General features: G+C 36.0%; 3 protein-coding genes across 7 annotated transcripts; 2 read left to right on the plus strand and 1 right to left on the minus strand.

Moving 5' to 3' along the window:
• The first annotated feature begins 2,794 nt into the window (after window positions 1-2,794).
• Window positions 2,795-7,218, plus strand: LOC109171814 (pollen receptor-like kinase 4). Its single transcript, XM_019320892.1, has 4 exons — window positions 2,795-3,337; window positions 3,442-3,768; window positions 5,351-5,947; window positions 6,313-7,218. Exons 1-4 carry the CDS (start codon window positions 2,992-2,994, stop codon window positions 6,978-6,980), a joined length of 1,938 nt encoding a protein of 645 aa, XP_019176437.1. The 5' UTR covers window positions 2,795-2,991; the 3' UTR covers window positions 6,981-7,218.
• Window positions 7,219-7,767: 549 nt separating this feature from the next.
• Window positions 7,768-13,150, minus strand: LOC109172053 (U-box domain-containing protein 52-like). 5 transcript variants are annotated; one of them, XM_019321206.1, is made up of 10 exons: window positions 13,013-13,150; window positions 12,545-12,911; window positions 11,713-11,825; window positions 11,445-11,566; window positions 10,902-11,116; window positions 10,749-10,818; window positions 10,319-10,610; window positions 9,570-10,169; window positions 8,390-9,142; window positions 7,768-8,010 (listed from the first exon to the last, which is right to left on the minus strand). In XM_019321206.1, exons 2-10 carry the CDS (start codon window positions 12,714-12,716, stop codon window positions 7,945-7,947), a joined length of 2,403 nt encoding a protein of 800 aa, XP_019176751.1. In that variant the 5' UTR covers window positions 12,717-12,911; window positions 13,013-13,150; the 3' UTR covers window positions 7,768-7,944. The 5 variants fall into 5 exon arrangements, with proteins under 5 accessions (XP_019176751.1, XP_019176753.1, XP_019176752.1 ...); XM_019321208.1 differs by having other exon boundaries at window positions 9,570-9,998; window positions 10,068-10,169; window positions 12,545-13,150; XM_019321207.1 differs by having other exon boundaries at window positions 10,938-11,116; window positions 12,545-13,150.
• Window positions 13,151-14,430: 1,280 nt separating this feature from the next.
• LOC109172056 (mitochondrial import inner membrane translocase subunit PAM16 like 2-like) lies at window positions 14,431-19,147 on the plus strand. The gene is made up of 5 exons (XM_019321211.1): window positions 14,431-14,582; window positions 16,747-16,818; window positions 17,558-17,645; window positions 18,475-18,605; window positions 18,861-19,147. The coding sequence occupies exons 2-5, from the start codon at window positions 16,816-16,818 to the stop codon at window positions 18,981-18,983; spliced, it is 345 nt and encodes a 114-aa protein (XP_019176756.1). The 5' UTR covers window positions 14,431-14,582; window positions 16,747-16,815; the 3' UTR covers window positions 18,984-19,147.
• Window positions 19,148-19,699: the final 552 nt, after the last annotated feature.

Here is a 19,699-nt window from a genome sequence, read left to right on the forward strand (position 1 = left end):
TTTATTACATTTTTTACGCAGAATTTTTCTTAAAGATTAATAGTAAAATAAGGCTAAATTATTAATAACCAATTATATTCTATTTTTATGCAAAATCTTTCATAAAAGATTAATAGTAAAATATCTTAATGATTATTTTCCTTATACGGCTTATTGATTCTTTTCCATTTTTCAGAGTGTAGAAAACATTCACATGGGCTAATATTTCCTTCCATTATTTTTCGTATTTCCATATTATTATTAATTTTCTTCCCAATATTATTATTAATTGTTTGGGCGTACGGCTTCCTTCCATTCTTTTTTATTTTTTCATATTATTATTAATTGTTTAGGCGTGAACTTGTAAAGGAGGATTTGTTTTTATTAATTAATATAAAATATAAATATAGATTACCAATTAAAATTAGTTTTTTTTTTTAAATATTATATTTGAACAATAATGTTACCAATTTTTATTATTATTATTATTATTATTATTATTATTATTATTATTATTATTATTATTATTATTATTATTATTATTATTATTATTATTATTACTACGGAGTAATTATGGTGATCCCATAATTACGCCAAAAAACAAATACACTTTTGACCTATACAATGAGGAATTGAGCATGGACTTCATAACTTTCAAAATCGACACCATGAGAATAAAACAACTTAACAAACCAGAACTTCAATAATCAACGCAAAGAACTAAGAAGAATATAATAATAGTCAATTGGTGTATTAAAGGCGATTCCTGCTATATCTTGTCGTGTATATTACAACAGAAACACTTAACCACTCCCCATTCTCCAATCACCCATGAGTCACACATTTTATTGTGTGGCACTTTAAATTCTTGACCAATAACAGTATAGCAAAAAAATGAAGAGAGAGATTAAAGGAGTCAACACTCAGCATCCCTTTAAACAGGCAGGAGTAGGCACCACTCAAAGCGAGATTCACATGAGGTTGCCTTTCATCAATGGTAATTAAACTTCAATAGAAACAAAAAATCAATATATGAAATGGACTTGGAGTAACCGTAGAAATATTCAGAATAAATCACAATCTAGGCATATGATATGAATAGCTTTTCACTGGAAAAAGTATTAAATTTGGACAATACAACCATGAAAAACGTACTGTATCTAATCGAATCAAACTACTTGGATGCTAAACCTACCGTTAATTTCGAAACGCAGCTAAACTGAATGATCAAGGCTGAAGACCTAGTGGGAAAAAAGGGATGCAATATAAAATGAAGACTTATAATTTTTGTAGTCATCAACTCATTGTATTTATAGGTGAAAAATATGAGAATTATAAATTTATAAATTTTTTAAAAAAGAAAGTGTATTTATTTATTTAAGGTATTGCCCTAATCAATTCATTATATTGATATTCCTAATCAAATCATTATATTAATATTCCTAATTAATCTTATTCCTAATTAATTCATAATATTGATATTACCAAATTTCCATTTTTCATTTGCTTACCAAATAAGCTTTATTAAGTATTTGACTAATAAAATATAAAATATTTAATTAATTTGACTACAAAAGTTTGGGCGGGAAAATGAAATAGGAGGATTTTACTTTTATATATATATATAGATATATAGATTTAATACATAAAGGTGGCATAGTAATTTTAGTTACTTGTTTGAATTGAAATATAATTGAAATAAAATATTATCTTTATTTAGAGAGATTCTATCATGGATAGGAATCAAAATTTTAAAACAAATTAAAAAATTAAACGCAGGAATCATGTTGTACGTTTTTTAGTATGCATACGACCTATCCAAAATGTGTGCAAACATGCAATCTGGTGTATGTGTGCATTTTACTGAGCGTCCTCAATGTTGTGGAATAAATTGAGCACTGTGCATATCCGTCCATGAGTGTGTGCAATAGAAACCATAGTACCCTAAATGTGTGTAAACACACAACTGGTGTGTGCATCTTACTGAGCGTCCCTAATGTTGTGGAATAATATTGAGCATGGTTCATATATATCCGTCCATGAGTGTGTACAATATAAACCATAGAAGTGTATGTGTAATAATGCGACCAAAGGCTGTGAACCCATACGACCCTATCTACAATGTGTGCATACTAGCTATCATGCATTTTGGTATAACAATGTGTGCACTATGCAACATTTTCATTTTTACATAGTAAAATCTTCCTAATTATATACGTTATTTAATATGCATATCACCTATCATTAGTGTGTGCAAAATCGCAAACATGTGTGTGCATTTTACTGAGAGTCAACGCTTTTACTCAAAACCCGTCGAACGTCATGTTGACTGTTGGTCTGTTGCACACACTAAAATATAGAAATGCACACACTAAATTATAGAAATCCACACGTGCACACCAACAAGTTTCGAAGCATACAGTTCGTTCCCAGCCCACCCTGCACACACTATAGTGACGCATTGCACACGGACGCAACCAACATTTAGAGCCTGTCTTTTTCGAATATCCTAGATAGTACTAAATTCTTGGTTAATTTCTTGTACCATAATTATAACTCTTACAAATTTGATAAAGATTACACATCAATATAAATCCAAATTAAATTCCCATGCCAATTACTATATCACCCCTATCAATTAATTCTATATTAATTAAAATAGGAAACAATGCTATTCATATTTTGGAGATATTCTTAGGATGCAATCTCTTAATTCTATATATATATATATATGAAGCCGGCCGGGCATGGCAAGAAAACAGCTAATAATTCTACAATGGACTTTGTCAATCTCACCACTCTTGTCCCTTTTCACTTTTCATTTTCCAAATCACCACCATCATGCCCTCCTCTCCCTCGCTTCTATCACCTCCCAATATTCCCTCCTTCTCCTTCAATTCTTCCTCTGCTAGTCCTTCTCATCTTCCCCATTTTCTTCATTCAATTCCATCGCACAAATTCAACAAATAACTAACTCGGAATTGTAGTGATCGAAAATCGGCAATCATCACCATGGATTCAATGTCCCTATGCTTGAAGCTGCTTTTGATGCTTCACGTCTCGTGCCTCCTCGTAACGACGTCGTTGGCGGCGCCGCCGTCGGTCCCCGACCTCCTCCTCAAGTTCAGGGATTCTCTGACGAACGCCTCGCAGCTGAGCAACTGGAGCCTCAACAATGTCCCGTATTGCAAAGAGGATACTCCGGTTTGGACAGGGCTGATCTGCCGGAAAGGACAGTTCGTCGGACTGAAGCTGGAAGGGATGGGACTCGCCGGAAAAATTGACGTCGAGACGCTATCGCAGCTCAACTCCTTGTCGCCTCTGCGCTCCATAAGCGTGATGAATAACAACTTTGCAGGTAACGGTTTTTTGGTATTATGTTTACTTTTTAATTGATTTTAAGTAACAAAAAAAAAACAATTAAATTAAAAAATTACTAAAGTAGAAGATTAAAACTGATAGGGCCATTTCCGGATGTGGAGAAGCTCCATTCACTGAGAGGTTTATTCTTGTCGAACAACCGGTTCTCCGGTGAGATACCGGACGGCATGTTTTCCGGCATGAACGCGATGATGAGAGTGTTGTTGGCGAACAATCAGTTCACCGGGAGGATTCCGTCGTCGTTGACGGGATTGGGAAAGCTGATAAAATTGAAGCTTCAGAACAACCAGTTTGAGGGTCCCATTCCGGATTTTGCGCAGAAGGATTTGGACGTCGACTTCTCTAACAATAGACTTGAAGGTCCCATACCGCTTCATCTGAGTGGTAAAAACGCCGGCATTTTTGCAGGTTAGGATTTTTCTACCTCAAAATTTTGGACTTTTCAATGTTTAATTAATTTAATTTCATGCGTGCTTCATTTATTTATTTTCCATTTGCACTTAACATATACTTTTAATTAAAATATTTTGTATTTACTATTAGTATATAATATGTTAAAAGTGAATATATAATATGTTAATTGTATTTACTGAATCATAGTTCACCATGTATATGATGGACTATGATCCACGATTTGATAATTAAATATTTATTAGATTGCTAGCTATGAGGATTTAACCTTATGAGAAGAGTGATTTAATTGATTTCGCCGTTGCTTAGCCCTTGTGAAAGGAAATAAAGAATTAATTTATCAATCAAATACAAATAGAATCAATTACTCCGTATATATTGCCAGAACATAAATAGTAGCTCCATTAGAATGTGGAGGATATTAGGGGGAGATCAGAGGAATATAATATGGAGTATATATCATTCTATATTAGGGAGTAAATTTTGTGCCAACTCGGTAAATATAATACTTTATATTTAGGAGTTTTATATCTTTTTTTTTTTTTTTTTTTTTTTTTTAATTATGAGTACTATTGACTCTATTGCAAAGTAATATATGTTCTATACTTTCTCTAACTATTGCAGTCCAAAGAGCGATTCCTTGATCTTCCCTCAAGGAGAGTCACTGATGTGCCATTTGAGCACAAGGTGCTTGGCTGAGTGTTTTTTCGTATATCTTTAATTATATAAAAAATTACACTAATTGCCTTTGAATATATATATATATATATATATATATATATATATATATATATATATATATATATATATATATATATATGAATCTTACTTGTTTGGGGAGTGACTTGTTTAAAACCGGCCGACTAAAACTTTTCAAAAAAAAAAACAACTAAAATAGAATTAAGAAATAATAAAAAAGGAGTGTGGGGCTCTTAGGATTGGGGATTCAGCCTTTTGGGGTAAGAAATAATAAAAGATGAAAAATGGCAACAGATATTGAGGGACAAATAAATTGTTATTTCCATAGTATAAGTGGAAATTTGCACCTATGGGCACAAGTTATGGTTTTTTTTTTTTTTTTTTTTTTTTTTTTTTTTTTTTTTTTTTTTTTTGAATTTTTTATAACAATAACATCCCTATATCATATCATTAGACTTCTGCTGCAAAATAAAAACAAAACCCAAAAAAAAAAAAAAACAAACAAAGAGAGAGAAGATTATATGAAAATAGATGTGATTAGCTACACTAATGACATTATGCCATGCACGTCCTACATAGAACTATAGAAGTCGTCACTTTATAAAATAAATCCTTCTTTTCTTTTCATATTGAATATTATTTTATACAATTGAAATAATAGTAAATTGTTTTTTCATTTTCTTAATATAGAATAATTTCATTCCAACCAAAATAAAATAAAAAAAATCATTACCAATATATATTTAATATCAAAAAATTATTCAATTTGAACTTGTAAGTCATAATATGAAATTTACTCATATACATCATCAGGTATACGTACTATCATCATTATTCAAAACAATTATTCATATTTTCATATTTTATGTGTATATATCAGGCAATCCAAAATTGTGTGGCAAGCCGCTGAAAGTAGAATGCCCGCCGGAGGAGAAGAAGAAGAAAACATTCCCCAAAATAGCAATCATCATCGCCGCCGTGGCAGGCGTTCTCTTAGTCGCCACCCTCCTAGCATTACTCGTCCGCCGCCGCCGCCGCAGAAGCAACGGAAAAGTCCCAGCGAAAAGCAACGTCCGGGACGACGACGGCAAATTCCCAATAATCCCAAGGTCGGCGGCGGAGCACTCCGCCTCAGAGATCTACTCGCGAGGCGGGGAGAAGGGAAAGCTGAGCTTCGTGAGGGCGGACAGGGAGACGTTCGAGTTGGAGGACCTGCTGAGGGCCCCGGCGGAGGTGTTGGGCAGCGGGAGCTTCGGGTCGTCTTACAAGGCGATGGTGGTGACGGGGTCGGTGGTGGTGCGGCGGTTCCGGCAGATGACTAGCGTCGGAAAAGATGAATTCTACGGCCACATGACGAGGCTTGGGCGGCTGTCGCACCCTAACCTTCTCCCCCTGGTGGCGTTCTATTATAGGAAGGAGGAGAAGCTTTTGATTAGTGATTTTGTTGAAAAAGGTAGCTTGGCCAGCCTCTTACACAGTAAGTCTCTCAGCCCCTTCATCAACCTATCGCCACCTTTTTATCAAATTGGTCTCTTGACTTTTAATTTATTTTGGTCATTCGATTTTTGAGTTTTAAGTTAAAATAGCACTCCTTTAGCTTTAGTGTTAAAATAAAAGGTAAAATTGGAAATTTAAATTTTGCACTCCAATTTAAAACAATCTGTGATTCCTTTCAGTCGTTTGAGCATATATTTCTTCAAATTAAATTTTTACTCTCCTAAATCTTCAATCAAAATGTGAGATAATCAACTAGAATATCAGGAACCTTTGCCTTTGGGAAGTTTATGGATGAAGTTGAAGATCAACTTTGGCTAATTTATGTAAATTGCATGTTTTTGACAGGCAAGAAAGCTTCAGGGCAGCAAGGTCTGGACTGGCCAACACGCCTGAAAATCATCAAAGGAGTAGCCAAGGGTTTATCATACCTCTACGAAGAGCTCTCCACGCTAACTCTCCCGCACGGCCATCTCAAGTCCTCAAACGTCCTCCTAGACCAAACCTTCAACCCCCTCATCGCCGACTACGCCCTCGCGCCGGTAACCAACAAGGACCACGCGCAGCAGTTCATGGTGGCCTACAAGTCCCCGGAGTCCACGCACCACGACCGCGTCACGCGGAAGACCGACGTCTGGAGCCTCGGGATCCTGATTCTGGAGCTGCTCACGGGGCGGTTTCCGGCGAACTACTTGGCGCAGGGGAAGGGCGCGAGCGCCGATCTGGCGGCGTGGGTGAACTCAGTGGTGAGGGAGGAGTGGACGGGGGAGGTTTTCGATAAGGAGATGGGCGGCGGGAAGAGCGGAGAAGGGGAGATGTTGAAGCTGCTGAAGATCGGGATGTGTTGCTGCGAATGGGAGGTTGGGAGAAGATGGGATATAATGGAAGCTGTGGAGAGGATTGAGGAGTTGAAGGAGAAGGATGTTGAGGATGATTACTCGTTTGGAAGCGATGGAGATCTCTGTGTTTCTGCCATGATCACTGATGAAGATTTCTCCTTCTCCAAGACTGCTTGATCGAATCTGGATTTCGAAATTTAGGGTTCGTACGTACGTGCTTCTAATCTCCTTGGAAACAGATTGTTTAAATTCAATTTCATGGCGCCAAATGGTTTCATTTCTCCATTGGTAGATAGGTAGAGGGAAGGATGGTGTTTAATTTGTGTGGAATCTTTTTGTTACATATATATTTTTCAAAGTGTTTATTATTTTTACATGATTTTGTTCAATAAAACGAGATATTCTTGCTTGATTATTGCCTTTTTTTTTAGCACACGAGTTTGGTAGCATACTAACATTCACAATGTTAGTGTATGACTATGAAAACTGTCTCTATTCAACTTGCCCATCGATAGCAAAATCCCTCACGTCAATGACTTTCACATCTCAACTCGATAGGACTGTGAGGAACATCTCAATCTAACAAGATTGTGAATGAATAAATCACGGTTCAACATCTCATCTAATATCTGGTGCCCACAAAGGGTAAAAATCCCATACTACAGTTACTAGGACTTGATCATGCATCCTTACATATATCTGCGACCCAGAAACCAATAAATTTTGATAACTTGCAGGACATGTAACTAAATTTGGTGAAATTTCATAGTTTTCTTATTGAAAGGACCAAAAATGGAGAATGGAATCATAATCTATAGTGACAATCTTCGCAGTCTTAAACCAATAATATAAATGTCTGTCAAACTTGTGGGACTAAAAGTGACAAAAACTCTGATTACCTAATTTATAAACTAACTCAGCAAACAACAATAGAAATAAATAAATAAATAAAAAATCACCTTAATTTAACTCGAATATGCGCAAGGAAGAACAGGGGGTTTACAGGCATTATAAATTATAAATATATATTTACATTTAGAACCTAAGCATCTCAGGTGTATGTACAGATGGAAAATATGAATGCCTAAAGAAAACATATAGGGTACAGATGAACTTAATGGCAATGAAATGAAATAGGGAACTACAAGCCTGGTGTACTCCTGCTGCTTTCATAACCAGAATGGCCAGTAGGGAAACTCATATTTTCCTGTACAGTTGAGAAGAGCATTTGTTAAGAGGCCCAAAAACACCTCGATATTTATCATCATGCAAATATTTATGGCATGAAATTTTGATTCTTGATAATCCACCATAATCAGCTAAAATCACGGGTACAATATAACCTTTGCCACACATGCGAATAGTACTCTATACTAAATGAATAAAAGCCATATCTGGTAATGAGGATGAGGATGGTAAGAGTATATAGCATCCTAAAATGGAGATTATATTCAACTCTGTGCAGTGTGTGCAGATGTGAATTATTTTTGCCATTGGGACCGAGGCTAAGTTCGAGTTATTGCAAACATTTGAGTAGATGAGTTTTTGAAGCTTAGAACAATTGCAAAAATATAGAATTGACTTACTTGAGACACGGAAACTTGGCTATAGTTTGGTGAGTGGCCGGGATAATAAAAGAAAGGTTGTATGTTTTCTTCTGCGAGTGTTCTCAATCTCTCTAGTTCTGGCATGACTACGCTGCCCAGATCCGGTCTGTCTTTCCTTCTCAGCTCAGCGCATTGTAATGATAAATTGGCGAGACTCAGGGCATCTTCAACTGGCCAGTCACGCACAGCAGGATCAAGTATCTCAGCGAAGGTGCCTGCCTCGATTGCCCTTTCAACAACGTGAGTCAAACCCATTGGTGATTTAGCTGTTAGAATCTGCAAATATATGATCCCTAGGGAATACACATCGGATTTCACACCAAGCATTCCTGTTTGCTGATATTCGGGATCAATGTAGCAGAACGTTCCAGCAGTTGATGTCATTCGATACTGAGTGACGGAGTCAGCCACTGATGGAGGCACTAGCCTAGCCAACCCAACATCACTTATCTTACTCACAAAATTGCGATCTAGCAGGATATTGCCTGGCTTTAGATCACGGTGCACTATTGGTTCCGGTTTGGTCTGGTGTAGAAAAAGAAGGCCGGAGCAAATTTCAGCAGCAATTCGAAACCTGTGTTGCCAAGAAAGTGGTGGAGTTTTACCAGTCTCAAATAGGCAGTCTTCTAAGCTTCCATTCGACATATGCTCATATACTAAGCAACCATACTCGGGACATGCTCCTAGAAGAAGCACCATATGAGGATGCCTTATGCAGCTTAACACTTCAACCTGGAATCAAATAAACATAGTTAATCGAATATAGAAGCTTCACAATATCCTAAAAACACGAACTGGTAACAAAGGAAATAAAGCACTTGTCAGTATCCTAACTATCTCCACTAACTTTACATTAATAAGAATATCCTATTACCACTTTCGGAATTTTATTACTTAGCAAACGGTTACAAATGTTTCATAGAGGTTGAAGACAAATTTATATTCCCGTTTCTACAATGTGTTACAATAAGCTACCAAAAACTATACTGACTATTCCAGCTTGTCCTGCATTCCAATTTTAATCTAGTCATAATCCAAGTGGCAATACTCATTATGTGGACATTCTTGGCTCTTTACTACAATCCTTGTGGTAAAAAACCTATTTCTTAATTGAGCGTATCGTGAATTGTAAATGTGTGCTCATATATCAGTTTATTACCTCTTGCTGAAACTGTTGTCTTCCGTGAGCTGCATCAGGACGAAGGACCTTAACTGCAACAGCCGTGTGGTCCATACAACATTTGTATACCGGCCCGTAGCCACCTTCTCCAATTTTCAGAGATTTTGAAAAATATTCTGTTGCAACTTCAATCTCCTCGATTGTGTACCTCCTGTACCTGTAATCTGTTTGCGAAAATTGGTTAATCATCTTATCCGTCTCCTCTGCTTCTTTCATAGCTTTAATTTCTGCACTGATTCTCTTCTGAGCTTCAAATTCAGCCATCCTCTGAGCTGCTTCTGCATGTTCAAGCGCAGCCTTAGATTTGGCCTTCTCTCTTTCCGCGATTGCCACTGCTGCTTCCTCAGCTAAAAGTGCGTCATCCAACCTTTTCTGTTCTTCCAATTTCCAGCGTTGCAGCTCCATTGCCTGCAAAAAGAAAACGTAAGGCCATGCATAGAATTGCATTAGCTCTAACGAAATTGGTCTTTCACGTGCCTTCTGTCTTGCAGTGAGTGCTTCCTTACAGGCTGTACTGTACATTTCCATTGTTTGCTTAAGCTCCTGCTTTAGCCTTCTCATTTCCGCTTCCACATCATCCTAACGTTAAAGCAAAAAACGAGTCACAATCCATTTGAAGTAAGCTTTGATTCATAGAAAGTATTTCACGAAACCTCTTTCCATCACCATGCACTGTGCACCCTTGCTCGGTACATAATTTATGTAAATATTAGTCTTAGTACCCTTACCATTCCTGATACAGACATTCTATCACTGTCCATTGAAGCAAATGAGTACTCAGAAGATGTCATGTTGTCCAATGATCTCCGACCAAAGTTCATAGAATCAAAACTATTGGTGTCAAAGTCTGAGAAGCCTGAGAGCCGATTAGGGATTGGTCCATCTTCAAAGCTGTCAGTGTATGAAGGGAAAATGCTGTCAACACTTGACCTACCAGAACTGACAAAAGATATGTCAGTATCTGGTTTCGAGATTTCATATGGTATGCCATTTGGTCCTCTCCTGTGAGTGAATGGAGACCTGTCGCAAATATTGATATCCAATTAGGCCTTGGAAACAGAAACCAACATATATACTGTTGAAATAAACAGGGTTCGTGGTAGACTAAACCCATTTTGACGAATTTTATCCAAATTTGAATCCCATAGTCTGACTTACTTTATGTCATTTTGTAAACTGGCATTAGATGGTTCAGACAACAACCTTGAATTCCCAGAAAGTTCAGCAGCTGTAGAAACTAATTCAGGATTAGGACATGCTAGACTAGAAGAAAAAGTGAAGAACCCAACAAAGCTTCTACGGAACACTAACTCTTTGAATTGCCTGCAGATGAAAGCAGCCTCTCACTGACAGTTGATTTTGCACTATGTTGTCGCATCAGGTGTTGGCGTAGCGGATGAATGAATGACACTGGACGAGAAGCAGATCGTGTAGATGATATCTTCCCAGTTTTTGAAATAACATATACCGTACAGAAATCAGGTACCCCTTTTAACACACTTCCAGGAATATCTTTCATCTTAAATCTTCATGGAAAAAAAGAAACTGAAATTAGAACACTTACGGACATGTTTCTGCTAACGATCCTTAATTAATGCTTCAAATGGAATATAACTTCTTAGATCCTGTTTCGTAAGCTTATGATTATGAATTATGATCAATAATCAACTCTGTTATTTATGGTTAATGGATTAAGTAAATAAAAAAGAGTTGTAAAATCCATAACCTGTCAAACATTTATAGACTAAAAGAAAATGAAGAACAGGAAGTCATGAGATGAAAGGATTGAAAGCTCATTTCATTACTAAATTAAATGCAAGAGCACACACAAAAGAGAAATGCATATATATATACCTGAGAAGACCACCTTTGGCAGCAGCACCAAGAATTAGTATCTCTATCCCTACTCGATTTACATAATCAATAATTCCTTTAATAGGGTCTACATCCTCTACCAAGATTTCATGACATTGTACCTGTAAATTATATTTTATAAACTTTAGAGGCACGTAATGTGCGTGAAGATAATCATCAGTAAACAAACCACTTTTTTTTTTTTTTTTTTTTTTTTTTTCTGGTTCCGCAATAAAAAAAAAAGAGCATCTGAGTGCACAGTACTAACATCTTTGCGTGTACAATAGACACGGAAAGGAAGAAAGAGTTCTTTCGACTGGGGATCCAATTCTTTAACTGGAAATCCATTCTCATCACAAATATCATAATTCTGGTTCGGCTCTGCATCAATAACACAGTGTTGAATCAGGTTATGGAAATTTCCTTTCAAGACACAAGTCAATAGCTTCTGATCATTTCTGCACAATTGACCTGTTCTTAATGGCTGAAAAAAACTCGATATAAAATGAAAACCAGGTAAATTTGGGAATGTTGAGAGAACATATGCTAGGCCAATGCTAAAACCACAATCTTTAACAAGACAATTTTTTCAAAACAGTGTAATTTGCATGGCCTCTGCAAAATGTCAGCTGAAATTTTCCATCTCCTTACAGGAAAAATTGCTTCATAAATACTTAAATAGTTTTGAACATTTGACAAAACATATAGTGTAGAATGGGGCAAGCAACATTGATTGCAAGAACAAACCTTGAAATTTTCAAGTAAAATTCCATGATTAATAAAATTCCATTTCCCCTTGGCTAAAACTACTCTAACACCGCCTAATCACGATGTTAGAGTGTACGCTCTAGCGGCCTGGTAGCGGTAGTGTGAGAATTTCACCCTTTTGGCTGTGCCGCCACTGTGGAATTTCTGAGTTACCGTGATTTACCCTTCCAAAATCCTGTAAGGTCGGGGTGGGCCCAGTCTAGGGATTTTGCCTTTTGTGGGCAAGAGTGTATGCTATAACTCATCAAAATCCACATTGCATATACACATTATATTGTGTAATTAAACATTTCATAAATCCATATGAGAGAGAGAGAGAAAGAGATAATTACTTTGGGTGAGTTTGACATTGAGTAAAAGTATGGCATTTCCTTTAGCAACGATATTCTCAATTGACCATTTCAGAGCCATTTGGCTTCCTCTGTCTTTGTCAATGGCAACGGCTATCAACTTCTTATCTTTCCCCGGCTGAGGGTTCGTTGTTATTGGCGACGAGCCCCACATCTCTCCTCCTCGTTCTCCTTTTCATATGTTTCTCTGCATCCCCCAAACCCTCCAGGGATATACCTAATTGAAATCCAATTCGCTTTTTGATCTCCGATTCTCACTCCCCAAAACCAAACAAAATCCCAGGTTTTTGAATTGCTTTCTCCAGATACCTTTCTCGCTCGAATTTCTCTTTGAAAATGGCAGTAAATTCTAGAAAATTGTAATAAAATGAAAAGGGGAATCAAAGAAAGACATTGAAAGAGGTATGACTTTCCTTCGTTCAAAGAAGACAATTTGCCTCTAATCCTCACCATTGAAATGTGCGAACGAAGCTCCGCTTTTAGCGGCTGTGTTTTTACGAGATTTTCCACTGCTACTGCTTTGCATGGGCTATTCACTCATCGCTGCAACTTTACCGGAATAATTGGGACGGCGATCAAGAAAAAAGAAAATTACATTTACTTCTTTATTTTTATTGGGGATAAGGGACAAATTTGTTATTCAACTTTTATAAAAATTGCAATTAAGCTCTCAAACAATAAAATGCTCTAAATAAGTCATTAAACTTAGAAAAAATGATGCAATTAAATTCTTTTTACCTCATATAGCATGTTAACAAGAAGTTATATCTATTTGGAATGTGACACCAAATTATGTCTTTTTTCTGTTGACCAAAATAAATATTTTCCTTGACCTCATTTTCTCAAACACTAAAAAATTTATAAAATAATTTCCAAGGGTCATTTTTCGGGTTTTCAAACGGACCCTTACTTCTTTATTTTTTTCTAGTCTTATCAACTTGACTATTTTTTTTTTTTCTTTTGATGTGGAAAATCTCAGTTACTCCGTATTATTCATGAGTGTTTGTTGAACCGTCTTATAATTTTAGTGAATAAAGAATTACAAGTAGATAAACCAACTTAAGTTGCTCGAACTCAATATATGCCACTCACGGTTGACTGTTGAACTTGACATGTTCTAATTAACTAGGTTAAGTAAGGTGTCTCGAACTCAACAAGGCCAATAAAGTTGCTCGACGGGTTCAATCGAGATGGTACTAGTAAGAATTGAACTCGTAATCATCCATGTATAAAAATTATGTTTGACCACTTGATCACCTCTGTCGGGACAAGATATAAATATATATATTTTTATAATTTGAGTTTTTCAGTTTTGCTGGACTATATCATGATTCCATGAATCAACACCCAATATTTGTAGTGCACATTAAATCTCACATTGTTACTAAAAACAAGTTTTAAGTGAGACCACATATATCAATATTTTGATCATTGTTGTTTGTGTCATATATAGGAATATAGGATGTTTGGTAAATAGCTGTTAGATAATTAGGACAGCAGGAGACGAAGATCGTCTTCGTCTCCTGCCATGGAGATGAAGGACGGCCAGCTCGTGTTCTGTTTTTTTTTTTTTTTTTTTTTTTTTTTTTAAATAACTTTTTTGTTTAAAATTATTTTAAAAATCCGTAACTTACATGACATGTAAACATTCCATTTTAGACCTAATTGCATAAATTTGTGTAGTTCAGGAACCTAATTGTATCTTTTTTGAGTTTGATGACCTAATTATAGTTTGGTGCGTAGTTCAGTGGCCTATTTGACCCTTATTCCTAATTATATTTAACAAATAATAAATTAATTAATTTTTTAATTAAAAAATTTAACAAATAAATATAAATAAATTTATGAGGAGTCGATTTTCATTCAAAGTTGCCAATTCAGTTTGTTTAGCGCATTAGCAGTACTCCGGACGCCGTAGCTTCCAGAGAAAATAAGCCTGTTCTCATATCTCTTGCTTCTCTCTAATCTCATTCATCTTTCACTCGATTCTCCCCGTCTGATCTGACAAGTTAATACAAAGGTTTGATCTTTCTGTCTCATAAAACCTTGTTTTTATTCTTAATCCATTTTTTTTCTTTGTTAGTCTTCCGCTCGATTAATGTTTACCAAAATATGATTATCTTTGTATTACACTTTGAACTGTGTCATTTCTGTGGATACACGCTTCTATCATTCCTTTTATCGCGCAGTTCCGAGCTATGGAGCTATTGATTGTCATGCTGCTGCTAATTTTGAAGAATTTATTGTCATTCTTGTGCTGTTTGGATGAAATGGGGAGAGTGTTTGTTAGTTTTAGCTTTGCTATAGAGATATATACTTGTATTTTCCATGTTCTTCTGCGAAGTAATGCAGGCTGATTTATCTGCTTGTTTTAAAAGTGGGTAGAGAAGTGCGATATTATAAACTGATACTTCTCACATCTTTACATCATCATTTTTTTTTTTTGGGAAAAAGATCTAATTTGTGAGATATAATGATACAGTTCTACATCGGCTCTGCAAGAGATTGTATACGGGTACTTAAGGTTGGGGCCAAACCTCCACTCAGGGGCGGAGCCAGGATTAGACGAGGGGGGAGGGTCAATTACGATATGATATAAGAGTGAATAATTAAATATATTAATATTCATTTAATATATTTCAATATACATTATTAAATCTACTAAAACTGAGTAGCAAACTAATATTTTCTTTTTAATACTGTGTAGGTATATATACATAATCACCCTATGCTTATGTTAATCTTAATTAATTCTTTGTTTCAAATTAATATCTATCTTATATATCTAATTCTTTGTTTATGTAATCACCATCTTCTTTGACTTGGAAGACCGAAGCCGCCATTAATGCAGTTATTCAGAGCATGTTACTTGAAGTGAAATGAAAATATACAATACCAGTAATTCATCAAAAGATTCAAAGCTTCAAAGATATATGAAAAAATGACCAGATTACTCCTTGAAGAAGATAAGAATTGATATTGTGAAAAGCTTAGAAAATAAGAAGTTTGCAAGATTGATTGGTAGGGGCCAAATATTTTGAGGGAGGACACCAAAATAAGTATTATAGTATTTAAAAAAAAAAAAAATTGGAGGGGGGGCCAGGGCCCCCTGCACCATGCACCATGCACCATGCAGGTGGCTCCGTCCCTGCCTCCACTCATGGGCTAGCTATTGTGGTGGAGTTAGGGTATTGGTTTGAGTGTCATATCATTTGGTGCTCTCGTTGAGAGACTGGTATGTGTTGGAAAGGGCTACCCAGAAGAGCCCAGAATGAAAGCTATATAGAGTGAAGCCGTCTGTCCACTCATCCGGTGGGACGGTGCTTGATAAGATCCGGAGTGAAGCTGTCCAAAGGGCGAAGGGGCTACTTGGTGCTGAGAAGAGTCTCGAGTGTGAGCTGACTAAAGTAGGTCACCACAAGCGTCAACTTCTCAAGGGGTGGGTAATGATAAACTCCACAAGAGATTGTGAAGTGGTACTTAAGTTGGGATCAAACATCCACTCATGAGTTAGCTTTTGTCGTGGAGTCAAGGTCTTGGCTTGAGTGACGTATCATATAATCATTTACACTTCCTTTTCTGTTCCGTATATGTAGTCTTTGCATTGAATAGGCTAGATAGGATGATGATTATTAGATGATTTTCTTTTGTGAATTATGACCTGTGTGGTATATACCTATGTTGAATTTGGCAATGACTGAGCACTTCTATGTGGGGACAAATACTTTCAGTCATTCGCATTTGCGTGTGTCAGTGTTTTGCAAGCAGAGTTCAGAGTGATTATATCTGGGATCTGAAAATGGCAGCAAAGTTTAGTTTTACTCTAGGGATTCATTATTATTGTATAAAATAAAATAATTGAAGAAGCTAACAGTTGGGAAAGCAGAATATCCGAAGACTTGAGAAAAATTTAAAAGCTTTGTTATCTAGATATGCTTCCATACTAGAGAATAAGCTGTTTCTTTTTCCTGTTTCTCCCTCCAAATGCGATATGCATTGCTTTACTTTTATTGCACTGGGGGAGTAATGGACACTGTCACTTTATGTATAATTGTTTTAGTACTAAGAGTACTAGAGATGCCATCTTCTGGCCCAAAGACAGTTGACATAATGCACAATATTCAACCTTTGATTTTAAAATTCTAATGTATACTTGCACTTTGTGGTGTTTGGTCTTATCATAGGATATTTGTTTTGAAGTCCAGTTCTTCATTCAGCTTCCACATCGGGAATCTTTGCACCCAATTTCTGAAATGGTATGTTTGTAGTTTGATAATTTCTCAATTTGTGTGTGTGTGTGTGTGTGGGAGTAACGAGGGAAACTCGTAGCCATTACTCGAGGGTGTGCACTGGGTGAACCTCGCCTTGTAGCCCTAACTGGTCAGGGACTGCAAGGAGGTAAACTAGCCTAGGTTGCCCATAGCTGACCGACTCAAACCAAGAAAGCGAATAGGCTTCTCCCGCTGGGAGTCAAACTTGTAACATTGTGGTTACCAAGTCAACAGGCTGACCAACTTGGTTGGGGTTGCCCCCCTCAATGCTTATATCTTCAATATACACTTCTTGTATTCCACTGTGTTTTCTTTTGATTATAGCTCCACAATGTAATACTAAATGCAAAACCTGCTGTCCAAATTGGATTACAATGATATTGATCCTTGTCAGCTCCAAGCTAGAGGAAAAGGAACTACGTTTTATTATATATTGCTACAAAGTTATTCAGTTTAATTTTCTTGGAGGCGGCGCGGGTTGGTTGAGAAATATATTTAGACTTAGCAATACCATAGATCAGTGGTCTGTCAAAGGAGATAATAGCTAAGAGGATCTTGAAATATAAAAAAATCACCTACCCACGAATCAGATAGGACCATATGAGTAAACTATCTGTGAATTGATTATTAATTCCTGTAAAAAAAAATCAATTCCTATGCTTATTATTTCTTGAAGTATTTGCTTTTCCGGCCATATTCAAGATTTTTGTTGCCATTTTCACAGGCTGCAAAATTTATTGCAAATTTGATTGTGATGGGCTCCTCAATACTAGCAAGGGCTTTTGTTCAAGCATATCGTCAGGCATTGGCAAGTAAGAGTTTTTTTTTTTTTTTTTTTTCAATATAAAGTCATAAATAATTTTCATCGAAATGAGCATGAAATGGTTATGTGGTGATAGTCTGATCTTCCCTCAAGGAGAGCCAAAAGGTGCCAACTGAGCACAATGTGCTTGACAGAATTAAGGCCGTTTAGTTGTCTTCTTTTATGATACAGTGTGCATGTTTTCCAAATGCCTCTTAACTTTTCAACTTTATTTATATTGTATTTTTTAAATAAATTTTGCCTCGGCCTATTCAAGTTACAAACAAATCTTTTGAGGGGAAGGGTAATATAAACAAACTCCCTGTTGACACCGTTTTCCTTGCAACATCCATCCTTTTCTTTAACAAAGAAATTTCTTGTAACAAGTGGCAGATGCTTGTTGCCAAAAAACTTTGGCCTTTGTAGTGACAAAGTTCCTTATGAACTTGCACAATTTATTGATTGAGTAATCAAAATGTTTTTTGTTGTGTCTCTAATCAATTCATAAGGCATTATCGCCCATTTTTTGAGTAGAAATATGTCAGATAGTTCCTTACTTCCTTTCGTTCTAGCACTAGTTTAGATATGATACGATAATTAGTAGCTAATTTCATAATTGACGGTTACTACCATAATCAACAGTTAGCGTCAATGCGTCATAATTAATAGCTTGTTTATTGGTTGAAACCAATTTCCCGTTGGTTAAGATTGCTAGTGTATGAGAAAAATGTTGAACAAACCGAGAGTGTTTAGAATGAACGAATGCCATTTCCCGACTGTGCTCATGATTGTATTACGTCTAATATGTTTATATCATACATAGTTTCAAATGACTTCAGATGCCTCAAAAAGCGGCGTTGCTCAGGAGGCAGCCCAGAACATTATAAGAACAGGTAAGCTCATGACTGAAACGGAAGCGAGACAAATTCTTGGTGTCACCGAGAATTCAACATGGGATGAAATCTTGCAGGTTCTTATTCTTAATTTCTTCTACCTCGGTTTATACATGTGTACATACATACATACATATATACATATATACATGTATGATTTGAGTCGTTTTGCCTGCCTGCGAGCTTCATGTTCCAAAACTTTGTACAATTTTGTCATTTGCATATCGATCTTGTATATCACACGAGGATCAATCATTCGTATAATTTCCTGCTTGTCAATTGACTTCTGATTTCTGAAGTACGATGCGGTTTTCTCCTTTGCTAATCTGCAGAAGTACGACAACTTGTTCGAGCGAAATGCGAAAAATGGGAGCTTTTATTTGCAGTCAAAGATTCAGAGAGCAAAGGAGTGTTTGGAAGCAGTGCACCAAGCTAAAGAGCAGGGGACAAAGTGAAAGAAACATTAAAAAAAAAAAGTGAATAATTGTATAGTGTTTACTTTGTTGTTGCTAACATGCTTTTAAGTTCTAGTCTGGAAAAAGTGTATATATTTATGGTGTAAAATCTGAGTTTGTCAATAAAAAAAAGTCATTTTTTTAATAAAAAATATTACGAGAAAGCATGGAGCTGTTACTTGAAGGTGCATTTTGGGTTAAGCTCACTTTGTGATTTTAGTTAGCGAAAGACAACTACAAAGAGCCAAAGAGGTGAATTAGTTTATATTGTCTATAACCGATGAGTTTAAATCAAAAGGTAAAAAAATAACTTTCACGAAGAGTCAAATTTAAACAGCTTGGGCACCATAATAATCGTAACTGTATTAATATTTCCTAGTACATGGTTGAGAAAATTTTGTTCCTTAATTAATTTAATTGCATCTTTAATTTAGAAATCACTATCAATATTATTATTATAATAGTAAATGCTACTCTTACCAAGTGTTATAATATTCGAGTAGCATAGCTAATCAATATTATAATTGCTAGAAAGGTTATCCCATAGCTTTGTAACACATCTTCTGTCGATATATAGTACTATTTCTCTAATAGCTCTGGTGTATTTTTCCTATTAAACCCCTATATATTGAGTTTATTACAATGTAGTATCTGCTCGTATATACTTTCTCAACTTACTGAAGCATAAAAAGAATTAATGCCCCTACATTGGGGTT

Source organism: Ipomoea nil, unplaced genomic scaffold (genome assembly GCF_001879475.1).
Source record: "Ipomoea nil cultivar Tokyo-kokei standard unplaced genomic scaffold, Asagao_1.1 scaffold0382, whole genome shotgun sequence".
Lineage (NCBI taxonomy): Eukaryota > Viridiplantae > Streptophyta > Magnoliopsida > Solanales > Convolvulaceae > Ipomoea > Ipomoea nil.